This window comes from Anser cygnoides, chromosome 6, assembly GCF_040182565.1.
Source record: "Anser cygnoides isolate HZ-2024a breed goose chromosome 6, Taihu_goose_T2T_genome, whole genome shotgun sequence".
NCBI lineage: Eukaryota > Metazoa > Chordata > Aves > Anseriformes > Anatidae > Anser > Anser cygnoides.
The window spans coordinates 13,840,859-13,856,098 of record NC_089878.1 but is presented as its reverse complement, the minus strand read 5'-3'; the positions used below and the strand labels follow the sequence as shown (position 1 = coordinate 13,856,098).

General features: G+C 38.6%; 1 protein-coding gene across 9 annotated transcripts in view; it reads right to left on the bottom strand.

The window, feature by feature from the left end:
- Positions 1-15,240, bottom strand: part of DIP2A (disco interacting protein 2 homolog A) — a 114,654-nt gene that overhangs the window by 31,622 nt on the left and 67,792 nt on the right. For all 9 annotated transcript variants that reach the window (XR_010832618.1, XM_067000009.1, XM_067000012.1 and 6 more), the window contains 12 exons: positions 15,121-15,240; positions 12,727-12,924; positions 10,910-11,001; positions 10,567-10,677; positions 9,664-9,787; positions 9,271-9,380; positions 8,762-8,864; positions 7,620-7,684; positions 7,202-7,295; positions 6,607-6,726; positions 4,322-4,436; positions 3,066-3,205 (listed from right to left, as the gene is read on the bottom strand). Coding sequence is in view for 8 of the 9 variants with exons in the window: in XM_067000009.1 (XP_066856110.1) it covers positions 3,066-3,205; positions 4,322-4,436; positions 6,607-6,726; positions 7,202-7,295; positions 7,620-7,684; positions 8,762-8,864; positions 9,271-9,380; positions 9,664-9,787; positions 10,567-10,677; positions 10,910-11,001; positions 12,727-12,924; positions 15,121-15,240 (1,392 nt within the window). In the remaining variant the exon portion in view is untranslated. The remainder of the gene's footprint in view (positions 1-3,065; positions 3,206-4,321; positions 4,437-6,606; positions 6,727-7,201; positions 7,296-7,619; positions 7,685-8,761; positions 8,865-9,270; positions 9,381-9,663; positions 9,788-10,566; positions 10,678-10,909; positions 11,002-12,726; positions 12,925-15,120) is intronic.

The window sequence follows — 15,240 nt, the reverse complement described above, 5'->3', positions numbered from 1 at the left end:
AGACACTGTAAGAAGGTGGACCCACAGTGTCTCAGAACGAATAGCAAGGTCTGCAGAAAAGGAAAGCAGAAGCGGACACTTTATGTCCATGACCTTTTAAGCAGCTGGCTCCTGAATAAAGCACACCAGGGATCTTCAAGGGCACTGAAATCAAAACCATTTGGTTTGACTGAACAAGCCTCAGCAAGACTACTTGTTCTTGGCTAGGAGACTACTTTCATAGCACATTTCATAGGAATTATAGAAAAGCCCAGCTTGAAAGGGACCTGAGATCTAGTCCAACCTTCATTTGACCAAATGAAATTCAGGAATGTGAGCTCCTATGTTGTAAGATATTTGAATGACTAAGGCATATAGTGACTTCCAAGACCTTACAGAAGTATTCAGTAAGTATGGAATACAACCTTCAGGGACAGCATGACACTCAAATTAGGCCTTTGGTGAAAGCACTGCAATCTAAAGAAAGGGAAAAAACAGGGAAAGATCAAGACTCATCAGTCTGCAGAGTAATTAAAAGTGACAAGTGACAGGCAAGGAAATGGTGGTATGTTCTCTCCTGTGTGCCAAACACGAAGTGAGAAGGGACAGAGCACATCCTCCATGATACTACACAGGAAAAAGCATAAAACGTACAAGGCAAGGCACAAGTATATCCAATACTAGAATGTACACACAGACTCATTTGAAAGAATTCATTAAGTTCTTTAAGACAACAATTTCTTTTCATTTGGCATAAATCTAATTTAAACAACTGCTTGTTTTTGTTTTTGTTTTTAAAGAGACAGTCACAGGCAACAAAATTCTTAGATTATCACCTAGAAAGCACCCTCTTATCTATGTTCTGACTTACAGAATGTACAGAGATGTTTCTGCTAAACTATACTTTCAGACATAGAATTTTTATCATTCTGTCAAATTGAAATTAATCTGCCCTATAGACTAATAGCTTGATGCTGATGAGAGTTTTAAAACAGTTAATGAATTAAGTCACCTAACTTCAGCTTAACCTACAAGTAGTTTTGCCACTTAGTACTATCTTTTAAAACATCAATAGCCATCCACAAGAAGTCATATCACTCCAAGGCATAAGACAGATATACACTTTACTATCCCTCATATCAGACAAGTCACTCCATCTTTCTCACTAATGTATAAAATCATGGTAGTGATACCAATTGTCTGTAAATGACATCTTAAAACATATCAGCTTAGAAGAGATCTCTGAATATTAACCAGCTTTCTTGGGCCTCTCTCCTCCCCGGAATGTTATCCCACAGGACTCTTTCAAGCCAATTCATGAAGAGGCCAAAGTCTCCTCTCCTTAAGTCCAGCATTGTGATCATGCTTCTTCCCTGCTCCTTCCTCTCATGATCTGGAATACTGCTATCTCTTGATCACTGTATTCTTCAACCTTCACATCCCCAATGATCTCCCCTCTCCTTTTTTTGTGAGTATGAGGTCCAGCAGAGCACCTCTCCTCAGTGACTCCTTTATCACTTGTGTCAGGCAGCTGTCATCACTGCACTCCAGGAACCTCCTGGATTGCTTATGCCCTCCTGGGTTGTCCCTCCAGCAGGCATTAGGGTGTTTGAAGTCCCCATGAAGAGCAGAGCCCATAGATGTGAAGATGCTGTTGGTACAAGGCCTCATCCACTTCTTCCTGGTCAGGTGGCCTAAAGTAGAGACCCACTACAATGTCACCTGTACAAATCTGCTCTACCCTTACCCATAAGCTCTTAGATGGCTCTTCATCCATTGCCAGGCAGACCTCCATGCACTCCAACTATTCTATCACGTAAAGGGAAACAAGTCCTCCTCATCTTCCTAGCCTTTCCTTCCTAAAGAGCCTTCCACTGCAACCCTCCAGCCATGCGTGTTCCTGTGTGACATGATTTAAGCGTTCCTGCTCCAGCAGGGGGACTGGACTAGATGATCTTTCAAGGTCCCTTCCAATCCCTAATACTCTGTGATTCTGTGATGAGAGCCATCCCACCATGTCTCTGTGATCCCAACACAACTGTAGACCCACAACTGCACACATCTACTTGCTCATGTTTATTCTACATGCTGCGTTCATTAGTGTAAGTGCACTTCAGAGAGGCATCCCAGCATGCTGATTTCCCAGAGTTTCAGTGTCACAGATTTATTAAGAGGAAATACCAAAATTGCCACCTCCTGAATTTTTAAGTTATTCTTGTTAATTGCATATCCAGCACCAGATAAAACATATTCTTCACAAAGATTCTAGAGCAATTCAAAATGAGAGTCTGGCAGCAGCACATAAACTCACTATTAGTTTCAAAGATGAAAAATTTCAATGCTAACCTAAGTTTCTAGGCCATAAACAAACACTAAAAGGTGGGTAAAACCACATCAGGACAAAGTTAGGTCTTGGAATGTTGGAGAGCTAAAGATAAAAACAAAAAAGCAGCAATAAAAATAAAGTCTTCAAAAATAGTAAATTGCTGCCAAACAATCAAACAATCTCAGCTAGGATTTGTTCTAAATCACACTGTGAAGGGCTGAGAGAAACAAAGCAGGTATCTTGAACTACACATGCTCCTGTGGTACACAAAAAGGCTTAGAGAACTGCTGCAGGTGCTGCTGAAGAAAAAGAACTGTCACAGCACGCATAGAGCAGCTGCAGCTCAGTATGGACACTTGGACTATCGCTACGAGAAACAACTGCCAGATAAAACATAACATTTCCTACTAAGATTTAAGGTGTGTTTTTTTTTTCTGCTGTACTTGTTATTACATAGCTGTAAATCAGTCTGCACTAATGCTAACGAATGTACAAAACCACAACTCTGAAAACCAGTCAAATGCATCTGCTCACACCAAAACCTATAGTTGTTCAAATTTATCATCAGTTAATTTCTACTGCAAACATTTAATAATTTAGTTGAGACAGTACTTAATACTGAAGTGTTCAGGTAATGTGTCAAAATGTAAGTCATACTACCTTGAAGATAATTCTCATTTACCAATTTCATTTATTTCATCGACACAAGCATAATAGTAAGATAAGTTAAATGGAGTTTGTGTATGAAATGTTTTCCTACCTCCAGGCATAATCTGACCAACATCCTGTACTGTTAAAATGGACAACTTCTCTTCTGTATCCACTCTTATCACACCAAAACTAAGACAATTCATAGACAACACTGCTTTTCCTGGAGGAGGCCCACCCAGTTCTGGAGGTCTGAAAAACAGAAAGTCAAATCAGAATGAACCAACAGACCAATGGGCTTAGGGTCATCATAGCGCAATTCTGTCAGGTCTGTTAAGGCTAACCAAAGGAATGGTTTTTCATCCTACACAAGCAAGAGTTCAAGACTGGTAATGTATTTTACTAGATTAAAAAAACAGTTAGATCAAAACATCACATAGCTTCCTCCCACCCTAAAATGTTACAGAGAGGAGTTAGATCTATTATGGGCAAAGTGTCAAGAATAAGTATTCAAAGGCTATATCTTCTGTCCAACAGAAAAATTAGGAAGTGCTTGTAGGCTTGACAGTACTCTCTGAGATGTATTGGTTGAGGACTAACAACTCCATTTTGTGCAGTTGCTCACCTTTTGTGATTTCATAGAACAGAAGAATCCAAGTGTTATTAAAAAAAAAAAAAGTTCTTTTTTTTTATTTACTGCAAAAGGTCAGTTCTTGTACTAGAGAATATTCTCCAATATTTAGTTTTTTTTTTTAATCAAATTTTCTTGAAATGTATTTTCCCCCCAAAAGTACATTTTGTTCAAAACCACTGCCACAAAAAATACAGCATTCACGTGCCTATTCATAAGCAAAGCATTCTGTTTTCTCAGCACATCACTTTCTATCTCTAGAAATTGAATGGTATTTTCCAGGCCAATTACAATTATTATTGTTTTTCTTTGGCCCCTTATTACAAGACAATATGTAAGTCATTGATTAATTGAATTTTCAGTATCTTCTTCCTCCCAAGTAAGCAAAAGTCTTGATTTTAGAGGCATTTCCTAAAGGTCTTACAGCAAACTCAGTGAGGATCAGACCCCGTTTTCCAAAACGGTTAAAAAATAGTATGGCTGACTACTTCTGGAAAGTATTACATTTTAAATAAATAAGTAAGTAAATAAATAAATATACATATATATATATAAATCCCCACTTCCTTCAGTGAAGGTGAAACCTACAAGCCTCAGACTTCCTCTATCTAGGTCTTTGATCCCCTTTGTGCATGTAGTTGTCTTTTTTTGACAATTACCTTAGCACCAGATACATTTCAATAGTCAAGAAATGTTTTCAGCCAAGTTCTCAGAAAAAAAAAAAAAAAAAGAATTACCTGCGAATAGCAACAGTTAGCGCCTCTGAGGAACTAGCACAGGGGCAGATTACTTCTGGTCTCAAACCTCTGGATTGAAATACATTCAGGAACGCATCACAAGAAGATATTGACCCTAAAAAGAACAATCACACAATTGGAAACATTTCTGCCAAGTGCAGGAAAGCTTGATCTGCAGAATTTCAAAATCTATGCTTACCCTAAGCTCAGTTGTACAAAGATTGTATCCTTGCACAGAAACTACACACTTTCAAACTGCCTAAAGGACACGGTAGCCTACAATTAGATTCCAGATTTGAAGAAAAAAAAAAAAGTGGTTAACAACAAATTCACAGAATGAAATTCTGTGACTCTTTGCATACTCAGAACAGATTTATGAAATTCTGCGTAATTTTTCTGAGGCAACGATCCATAAAACTTAATATCATTGAAAGTCTGCCAGTGATGCAGTTCTTTCAGTTCCCATACAAGTGTTTCTTTCAGATGCCACAAAATTACTCCTTAGTGATAATTTTGGCTGGCAGCAATGACACTGCTGAGAGAAGCCTGAGGGCTATCAAAAGGAACTTCAGGGGACTGGTTACTGGATGGAGTGGGTGCGCAGGTGTGGGTTTACGTGGCAAGGTTTTGGTAGTGGGGCGCCATAGACATGGCCTCTGTGAGAAGAATCTAGAAGCTGCCTCATGTTAGATAAGGGCCCCGCTGCTGGCCAGAGCCGAGCCAGTAAGCGATACTATCTGTGCCTCTGTGAGAGCCTGTTTAAGAAAGGGAAAACCAAACTGCTGCGGAACAGCAGCTGGGAGAGAGAGAGGAGTGAGAAACAGCCTTGCAGACTCCAAGGTCAGTGAAGAAGGAGGACAGGAGGTGCTCCAGGTGCTGGAGCAGAAGTTCGCCTGAGGCCTGTGGTGAGGACCATGGTGAAGCAGGCTGTCCCCCTGCAGCCCATGGAGGAGACCACGGTGGAGCAGGTGGACCTGCACTGACGGAGGCTGCGGCCTGTGGAGGACACCCGCAGGAGCAGGCCCTGGGCTGGAGCTGCAGCCCATGGGGGACCCAGGTTGGAGCTGAGTGCTCCTGATGGATGGACTCCATGGTACGGACCCATATCTGAAGCAGTTCTTAAAGAGCTGCTGCCTGTGGGAAGCCCACACACGATCAGTTTAGGAAGGACTGCATCCTGTGGGAGGGACCCCACATTGGAGCAAGGGAAGAGAGTGACCGAGAAGGGGCAGCGGAGACAAAGCGCTATCGACTGACCACAACCCCATTCCCCCACGCCGCTCTGGGGGAGGAGATGGAAGAGGGTGGATGGGGGGAAGGTGTTTTTGGTTTTTTTCCTTTGTTTCTCGCTTCTCTAGCTTGTTAGTGAGAGGCAATAAATCTTACTATCTCCCTACTCTGAGTCTGTTTTGCCCATCATGATAATTACTGAGTGATCTCCCCATCCTTATCTCAACCCTTGAGCCCTTTGCATTGTATTTTCTCCCCTTTTCCCTTTGAGGAGGGGGAGTGAGAGAGCGGCTGAGGTGGAGCTCAGTTGCCCACCCAAGTTAAACCACCACAGCAGGTGGTGTTTTCCTCTATCCCTTCAGTGGTGGGGATGGATACTGAGTGGACCTGGAAGGCCCAGCTGATCGATACATGGCTGAGAGGATGGTGCTGTTGCAGGAATTTGTTTTTTTTTGATCATGGGGAGGCTTACTGAGCACCTGGCCTGATGGCTGCCCAAGGGTCCCACCTGTCTCAAAGGGGGAGACGGATTCTAGCCCAGGAGCTGGCAGGGCTCATCGGAAGGGCTTTAAACAAGGTGTGCAGGTGGATGAGGGGGGAATTAGAGGCTCAACAGACACGAGCCTGGGGGAGCAATGCCAGGGTTGGGGGTGAGGGCAACGGTGAAACTGAAGTGCATCTACACCAATTCACGCAGCATGGGCAACAAACAGGAAGAGCTGGAAGCCCTATGGGAATGTACAGAAATCAGACACATTGCAACTCAAATATTTTTTCTACCTGCACTACACAAGCAACTACTTCAAAACTGACATTATGATTTACTTTAAATTTAAAAATCCTGTTTCAAATTACATTGCCAACTATTCTTTATATAAAGAGTAACATAATGTTTTCTATGAAAGTTTCTCTCCAGTGTTCTTAGCAAAGAAATGCTGCTGTCTGACTTTCTGAAGATGAACTGCTGAGCTCCTACAGTACAGAAACAGTGTTGTGATTTAGAATGTACTTCAGTTCACCTTGGACTGACAGCTCTAAAATACACCTGTACTCACATGGATTAGCTCCGTCTGCCACTATTAACATTCGTAAAGAGCTTAGACTGACATCTCTCTGATCCCTCTGAGCCAAAAGTGACCAGTGCATATCACGTGATTTTACTACTGCGACACGGGCTGAAAATTAAAAGAAGAAAATAATTATGGCATGTGTGCAGAACAAAATAAAGACAAAATTTATTAAATTATATAAATATTTTTGTGTATTTACATAAATTTATTAAACAAATTACAAACTACTATTTAATTACTATGACCTGTCTCCAGATGGACTTGATTACAGAATTCAAATGCTTACTATAAACTCAATTAACAGGATGAGAAATAGTCATTGTTAAAGATCTATCAGAATAAGCCATCAAAGTTGCTTATCAATCAATCCATCAGTACATTTAACACTGTACTTGCAGTACTTGATTGCTAAAGCTGAGGCATCACAGTGGCAAAGGAAGTCAGCTGGATAAAATACCAGTGGCCTCACCTACAGCAGACATCTTATACAGATTTTAAATTAATGATGCTTTTTTTTTTTTTTTTTAAAAATAAATCATCAGAGAAGAGGTAGGTAAAGTAATAAATACTTTAAGGTTACCTTTGTACGAGCAGACTTTCTGTATCCATGAAAGTGGATTAACCTTCATTAGCGCATAGGGAATACTGATGACATGCATCCTGTTCATAACACTCTGAGAAAAATATTCAAAAAAAAAGTTTCAAGTGGTTCAAAGAACACACAGAATATCTTTTTAATAAATACACCAATATCTTTTTTAAAAAACACAGCTACAGCATAAATCTCACGTTTCACTATCAGTGAAAACTATGTGTACAATCAATAAAAATTTAAGATATATCTGTACAGTCTGTTAGTGAAAAGGGACTATTTTATTCATAAAAATATAAATAATTAAATATAGTTCTCAAACTATGGTTTATGACTGCATTCTGATGCTAATGCACTACCCCAAAGAGAATCTTATTGCTGCAGTTTCATTCATTCAAATACTTACTGTTAGTACTCCATGCCAAAGGCCAGCATCTCTTTTGAAATCCAAGACATTTGTTAGTGTTTCAGCTGAAAACAAAGGAAAAAACAGGAAAAAAAGGAAAAATTAGATTTAAAAAGCGGTATATAGGCTGCTTAATCTGAAAGTGTCTTATTTTACTTACTACAATCATCTTAAAAGTACAATTATAGACTAGATTATTACAAAGAATTTAAGACCTAATTTTCAGTTTAATACCACTTCCATGTGTTTGTTACCTTTGCCAAAGAGCTATGCAGACTGAAACATTGCTTTTGATGTCAACTGCTGAAATTTTCAACTAAAAATTGTTGAGCTATATTTGAAAGAATTAAATTAGTGAGAAATATTATCACAGCTGTATTAAATTTTATTCTATGCTTTCTCTGAGAAATTCAAAAGCCTTATGTGATTCAAAACACAAAATCAAAGTTTGGCATAAGATCTAACCTGATTTTAGAAGGATGTCTTTTATTGATCAGATGAAATTTGCTTATCACTGACGTAGGATGATTACATGTAAAAGACATGGTTCTTCAAGGTATGTACTATTCTTGTTAAGTTTTCAGAAAATACAAGAAAATACACAGCTATTTCCCAATAAACAGAACACTTCAGCAAGCCAGCCACATATCCATTCATTCCGTGGGTGACTGAGAACTCCAAGGGCTCTAAGACACATAAGTCGTCCCAGCCATAGAATCATAAAGGTTGGAAAAGACCTCCAAGATCATTTGGTCTAACCACCCCCCTACTGCCAATATCATTCACTAAATCATGTCCCTAAGCACCACGTTCAACCTTTCCTTAAACACCCCCAGGCATGGTGACTCCGCCACCTCCCTCATGAGTCTGTATACAAGGAAATGTGCATCTTCTATATCCTCAAATATTTTCAACAATCAGGAAAAGTGGAGTGCATATATAAGTGTTGGCTGGAGAAAGCTGTCGGCAGTTTCACAGTCTTATGACAAATTTTGTATGATGCTCAGAGAGAGAATCTGAAGTATGAGAAAGTATCTAAAGCTTATCTAAAGTTCTTTTAAGACAGTAGACATGATTTTGCAATGCAGTTTTCCTGGATAATCAAAGCTATAATCATCATTTTAAAGTTGTAGCTAACCTACCTTCTGAATAGCCACATGCCTGAGTCAATGCATGACAGTGTGCCAGCATGGAAGCATGAGATATAGTAATGCCCACTGTGCTCCCCTCTTTACTTGTTTTGTACTGAAAAGAGAAAGTTTACACGCTCATTAGTTTAACAACAAAATAAAGAAAATTTACAGTAGTGAACTTAAAGGATATTTTATTATAAAAAGGAGGTGATTTTTTTTTTTAAATAATCAAAGAGCTATGTAAGAGATGCATTTATGTTCAGCAAATAGTCTAATACCATAGGAAACCTGACCATTTCTCTACCCCAATTAAACAGATTCTCCCAGGGATCCCAAAATGCCAGTATAACCACTCACACGCCAGTTTTCCTGGTAACCTTGAGGAAAACACTCTTGTTCCACAATTATACATATTATAGTCATCTTTTTTGTAGCATCAGAAGATTAAAGGAAGAAAATGTGCTGTGACATAAATGGGAATAGTGTAACAATAAGTTAGGCATATTATACTGGATCACCTCAATATAAGCAATCTCAGCACTGGCATCCCGTACTTGCGGATGCCAGTCCTTAGCTGGTTTTGCCAGATGTTTCCCATCAATCACAAACCAAATGAGACGAGGCCAACCTTCAAATTAAAAAAAAAAAAAAAAAAAAGTTAGTATCATTACACTTCCAAAATACTTTTTCCCCCCAGTACTCTGGGATAACGACAGGTAGCAAGTAAAGGCTGCAGCATCACACCCCTGACAGGAAGAAGAAGCACTAAGTACTCTCTTGACAATTATGGCAGTTTTTCTTTATACATAAGCTAGAAACATGCAAGCAATCTCAAAGAGGTGGCTTAACACCAACAATCAATATACACATCCTTTATCCCATAAAGAAACTTGAGTAGCTCAGAAACATACCTTTGAACGTAACTACCTCACCAGTCTGAGCTTTAGGAAGGCCTTTTTGACAAGCATCAGTGGTTAAAGCTAGTGTTACTCCACAACTGCCCAAAAGAAATCCAATTTGCTGGCTGCCTGCATCCTACAGAGAAACAATGTTTTAGCAAACTTAGTAATAAATCACACTTTAGCACAGTTTACTGCAACTTTTCCATGTTTTGAAATTAAGACGAATGATACCACAGGAAAAGAAAATCCTAGGTCAAAAGATTTTTTTTTTTTGTTAGCACTGAACTTTACACTCAAAATGCATCAACTTTTGCTTAGTGCCAACTATTTGGCAGTAGATCTGACAAACAATAGAAGCAAAACAATGTTTGTGCATGCTTCTCGAACCCTGCAGGGAAGTTCATATATTCTGGCAAAAACACAGAGCTGGTCTTATGCTGCCTCTGAGTCCTGAGGCACTGAAGAACAGAGCCTGTAGCTTTTCAGGCCTGACTTCACACCTCTTCTAATAACTTCAACATTTGTGGGATTATCCACATATTTGCAAAACTGTGATGTCTCTGCCTGTCTCTGTTCCCATTACTTAGACTGGGAGCTGAAAATACCACATTTCTGTGTTATATTTCGAGAAATAATTTCACACATCTTTTCAAAAAAAATAAATCTACAAGTATACATCCTAAAATAGCTAACTTCTTAGCTTCATAGATTTTTCTCCCTTCTCTAAATATTATACATTTTATGAACATATAGCATGTATTTACAGTTGGTAAACTACTGAGAAGCAGAGTTAGTAATTTAGCTGATGCATCATACTGCTTTCAAAAGTGCAGGGTCTGAGGGATCCCATTTAAGATTTGGACTGCGCCACTTCATTTGTGAAGCCAAAAAACTTTGAATATATTTGCCTACCTTTCTGGTTAGTGGAACTTCTATTGGGACAGGAATAAGTTCTGCCAGGAGACATCCATAAAAAGCCACCATAAACATAACTGGATCACTATTAGGAAATACAAGAGCTACCTACAAAAATACATTAAAAAACATGAAATGCTTTTTGTTGTTATTTGGAGGGGGATGTTTTTTTAAGGTTGTGGGAAAAAACTGTCATAACACTGTTGGGGTCACAAACTAGGAGCAGAAATACTGAATGCTATGATAATACAGTATTAAAAATCACAGTATTACAAAGCTTTCTTTAGCTAAAACTGTTCCACACTATTTTATCCATGTAGACCACCTCAAACAAACCTACCCGGTCTCCAGGCTTCAGCAGTGGTTCATTCCTAGTGGTTAGCTTGTTTAGCAGGGTATATGCTAACTTCAAGCTCCGACTCCACAGTTTGCCTAAAGATGATGCAGAAATCAAAGAAATAGAGGCTAAAATCGCAGCATTTAGCTGGCAAATGTCGATGCTTTAATACGCACGAGTTGGTTGTATGAGAACAGAATTAGCGGTCACACAAGTATTCTGGAAAAGTGAACACTGCTTTTGCAAAAGCAATCATACCACAGAAACCTGCTGATCTCATCCAAGGTATCAGTGCACACGCACACACACAAACACATAGTCTGGTTGATATAACCTAAGTGCATTTCCAAAAAAAAACTAGTAAGACTCCTTATTAAGGGTTCTTAGAGAAATCAAACTGCCTGGTATAAAAACAAAAATCCTAATTTGGCCAAAAAATAACTGAAATTTAAGAAACAAAGGGTACGAATAAATGCCATAATATCCAGCCCTGTGAAATGCCAGTTCAGTGCTCAATAGTCATCTACACAGCCTTCAATAATTCAGAACAAAAAATGCATCCAAACTATTAAATACAAAGACAAAAACCTAACTACTTATTTGACGCAGTATAAAAGACAATCTTCAATAATCCTCCAAAAAGAAGAAGAGTATTTATTAAAACAAACAACTCTTCATAAAAAGTTAAGCAGCAGCAAAACCCTTCCACTGTTAATGGCAAATTAAAGCATGTAGAACCCAGGGAGCCACACTGTAGCATGCATTTGGTACAGTTTTCTAGTATGGTGTCTCAGACTCCTGTCCATGCTCAATCCCTTCAGACCATGTAGCAACCATCAGTTAATTTGTGTTTGTCAGTTTCAAACTTCCTCAATTCAACATTTTTTTTTGTTGTGTAACTTATATATGTAAGTTTATATATTATAAATTTTATATATATGTATATTAAAAAAAAAACACACACACAACAAAAACACAAAACAGGTGCAGGACTCAAGTTCATCAAAATAAATACTATGGCTTTGTGATCTGCCCAGAGAAGTTGGCAGAGTCCAAGTACAGTTTAGAACTTGGCTTCTTTTTATTTTTGTTTGTTCATTTTGTTTTTTAAACATACAACTAAACATGATCTTCTAAACAGTTTTCACTTTCTTAAAGTTCCTCTGCAAGGTAATGAAACTAATGCACCTACTCAATTATATTTTCCCTAAGCATACTTCACCTGCAAGAATGCAAACAAGAAAATTAAATATTCCAACGTACTGCGTGATTAAATGTAAGCAACATGCTGCAGAGTTAGCTACCCTGAGGGATAAGATTACCTTCAAAAAAAACCCACAATTACTGTCATTTTTCTAGTTCGCTGATACAGTCAAGTCTCACTTCCCTCAATAATATCCTGAAGTACAAGTTTTCTCTAAAAGGATATGCAAGAACATACATGCACACTGAAGCATTCTATCTTCTTTGGGAATCTTAAGAGTCCATTAGTAGTCATCTGCTACTTTCTTCTATTTTACATCAGTCTCTTTTTAGCTTTCTTTTGCAGGTTTTTTTAAGCAAAATTGTTATATATTTTATATATATATATATTATATATATATATTATATTATAAATAGCCACTTGTAAAGAACTGATGTTATTATTTTCCCTTTGTTAACTTTCAAAATTCTTTTTCATATACAATGAACTTTTAACTTGTATTTGAATAGAAATCTCAAATGATCTGTCCTGAACAGTCAGCCCCTCCTAAATAAAGCCAATTGTTCATTTCACAATGAACACCTAATTCTTTCTTACAGTTTTCACCAATACCTACCGTAGGTAAGTGTATAAATAGCTTTCCCAGTTGTATCCAAAGCAGTCAGACACGGGGATTTCGGCTGCGTAGTTCCCCAGCGCTGCAGGGCAGCCAGCAGAGAAGGTGGCCAGTTGGTTACCACACCTAAGGGTTCACCTTTAAGAACGCTCATCTGATTTCCTTCAGGCTTTGGTTGATTTGGGTCAGGCTGTTGCACTAAAAACGGAGAACAGTAAAGTGGCAGAATGTCAATCTTTACCAAAAGTGCAAATTACACTTAAAAGATAATTCTATGAACCGTTCTCATCCTTCCTCAGAGTTATTACTGCTTGTACCCTGCTTTATGATGATGCCATGCTAATCATCTGTTGGCTTCACAAAAAATAATTACCATCACTTTGTAGTTCTGATTCCACATTATTCAAAGAAGCTGGCCACAGGAACAGAATTTGAATCCTGACTTCACTTTTTCTCTACTATGGGAGGATATTATTTTCTTCTGTTTGTTCTGCATATCTATTTAAATGAAAGCCTACTCCAAATCAAGAATCATCATCAGAAAGAATGCCTTCAGTGCCAAATGAACAAGCATTCTCACTGCACCATATTCTCAAAAGGCGATGAAGAAAAACACTATGCTTCTGTTACAGTACCTCGAAACACAAGTCAGTTGAAATGTTCCTGGTATGGATTATCCACTAATAAAAAATTGCATAGCTCACAGAGAATTTTGCTTGATTTCATACACTTCAAGAAAAGTTTGCCGGAAAATTCCTCAGGGAAATACTAGAACTGCAGTAACTTCCTATTCTAAAGGATCAAATAAACAGTGTAGGGAATCTACTAACAGCTGCTCAGAATGTAGCATTGAGAACAAAATTTTTATTTAATCTTAAGAGCAAAAATCATTCTCCAACATTAAGTGATGCTGCTGGTTTTAAAGAAGGCTAAATATCAGTAAGTGACTGTGTTTTCTTTCTGCCTAGACATATGCATGCAGAACAGAAAATGAAACTGTTTAGCTGAGCAATATCTACAGAGTACAAACAAGCACTATACTTTCATACAGTACATGTGACATTGCACAGTGCCCTCTAGGCGTTTAATTCCTCTGAACCTCTAATATCATGAAACATTCTGGATTCCAAAAAGAGGGTATTAACACACATGCAAGCAATGTTATCGTAATAAATTCCAGTCACACATAAGTAACCTTTTTCATTTAAGCATATTTCAGCACTGACCAGCTAAAAAGCAGCTTTTCAGAACAAGAGGTGGGGGGTGTTCATAGAAAGATGCTGAATGCAAGTCAACAATGTGCTCTCATAGCACAGAGTCAAAGGCATCCTGGGCTATTTGGTGAACAGGCATATATATAGCCAGAAGGGTGAGAGGAGGAACTATTTCCCTGTGTTGGTAACTCATCAAAAGCTCTCCTATCTGGAGAGTATTGTTCTGATTCTGGGTTCCCAAAGACATTCATGCACTGATGGGAATCCACTGGAGAAACACTAAGGTCACTACAGGGTTGGTGCCAATGACATATGAGGAGAGGCTGCAGAACCTGGGACTGTTCACCTTAAGAAAAGTCAGCTAAGGAGGGAATCCTACTTCTGTCTACAGCTACCTAATTGGAGGACATGGAAAAAGAGACAGATTTCTTCCAGAGAGCTGCACTGTGATGGAAGAAAGACAGAAAAGGCAAAAGCTGGAACATTGGAAATCCCAACCAGATATACATAAACCCTTTTTTCTGCTGTGAAGCTGGTCAAACACTGGCACAGTGTCCAGACAGGCCATGGAATTCCTGTCTTAGGAGAACTCAGAACTTGACTAGACACAGCCCTCAGCAGCCTGACCTAGTCAGACCTGCCTTGAACAGCAGGTTGGTCAGAGGCTTCCAGAGGTCCATCCTGTCATCAGTTACACTTTGGTTATGCCTTGATTTACTCCAGTGAGTACCCACTATAAATTCACTGATTACCGTAAGACCAGGTATAGAATGTCTGCAGCAAAAAGTGACTGTATGCCCATCACAAAACATGATACAATTTCTGAATCTCCCAGTGTAGTTCTTAACAAAGGCGTGAATAGAAATTCTCCAAATATATGTAAATCACTGTCTCTAGTATTCACCAGCTCATCACACTGGTCCAAACTGAGCTGAATCAGATTTTCCAAAGCAAGGGAGGTAAACAGAGTACAAGTACACTGAGTAGGAGTGTTGAGTTGAAGATTAGCTTTTTTTTCTGTTGTTGTTATATTAGAGACAGAAAGGTCATATATCATAATTCTATCACAATTTTTTTTGGTGGGAGAAGAAAGGACGAAAACAATACTTGTTAAGACATAACAGTTCTTTCTTGAATTGATTACACAAAGAGTGAAATTTTTATTTAAAAGAAAACTAACCTTCTAGCAGTTCTTCAAAATCATCAACAAAAAACTCTTTCAAAGGTGGGCGCTTTGGTCTTTTCAAGGTATTTAGAAGCTGCTGGATTTTAGAGGACACCCTGCTATTCACTGGGACAC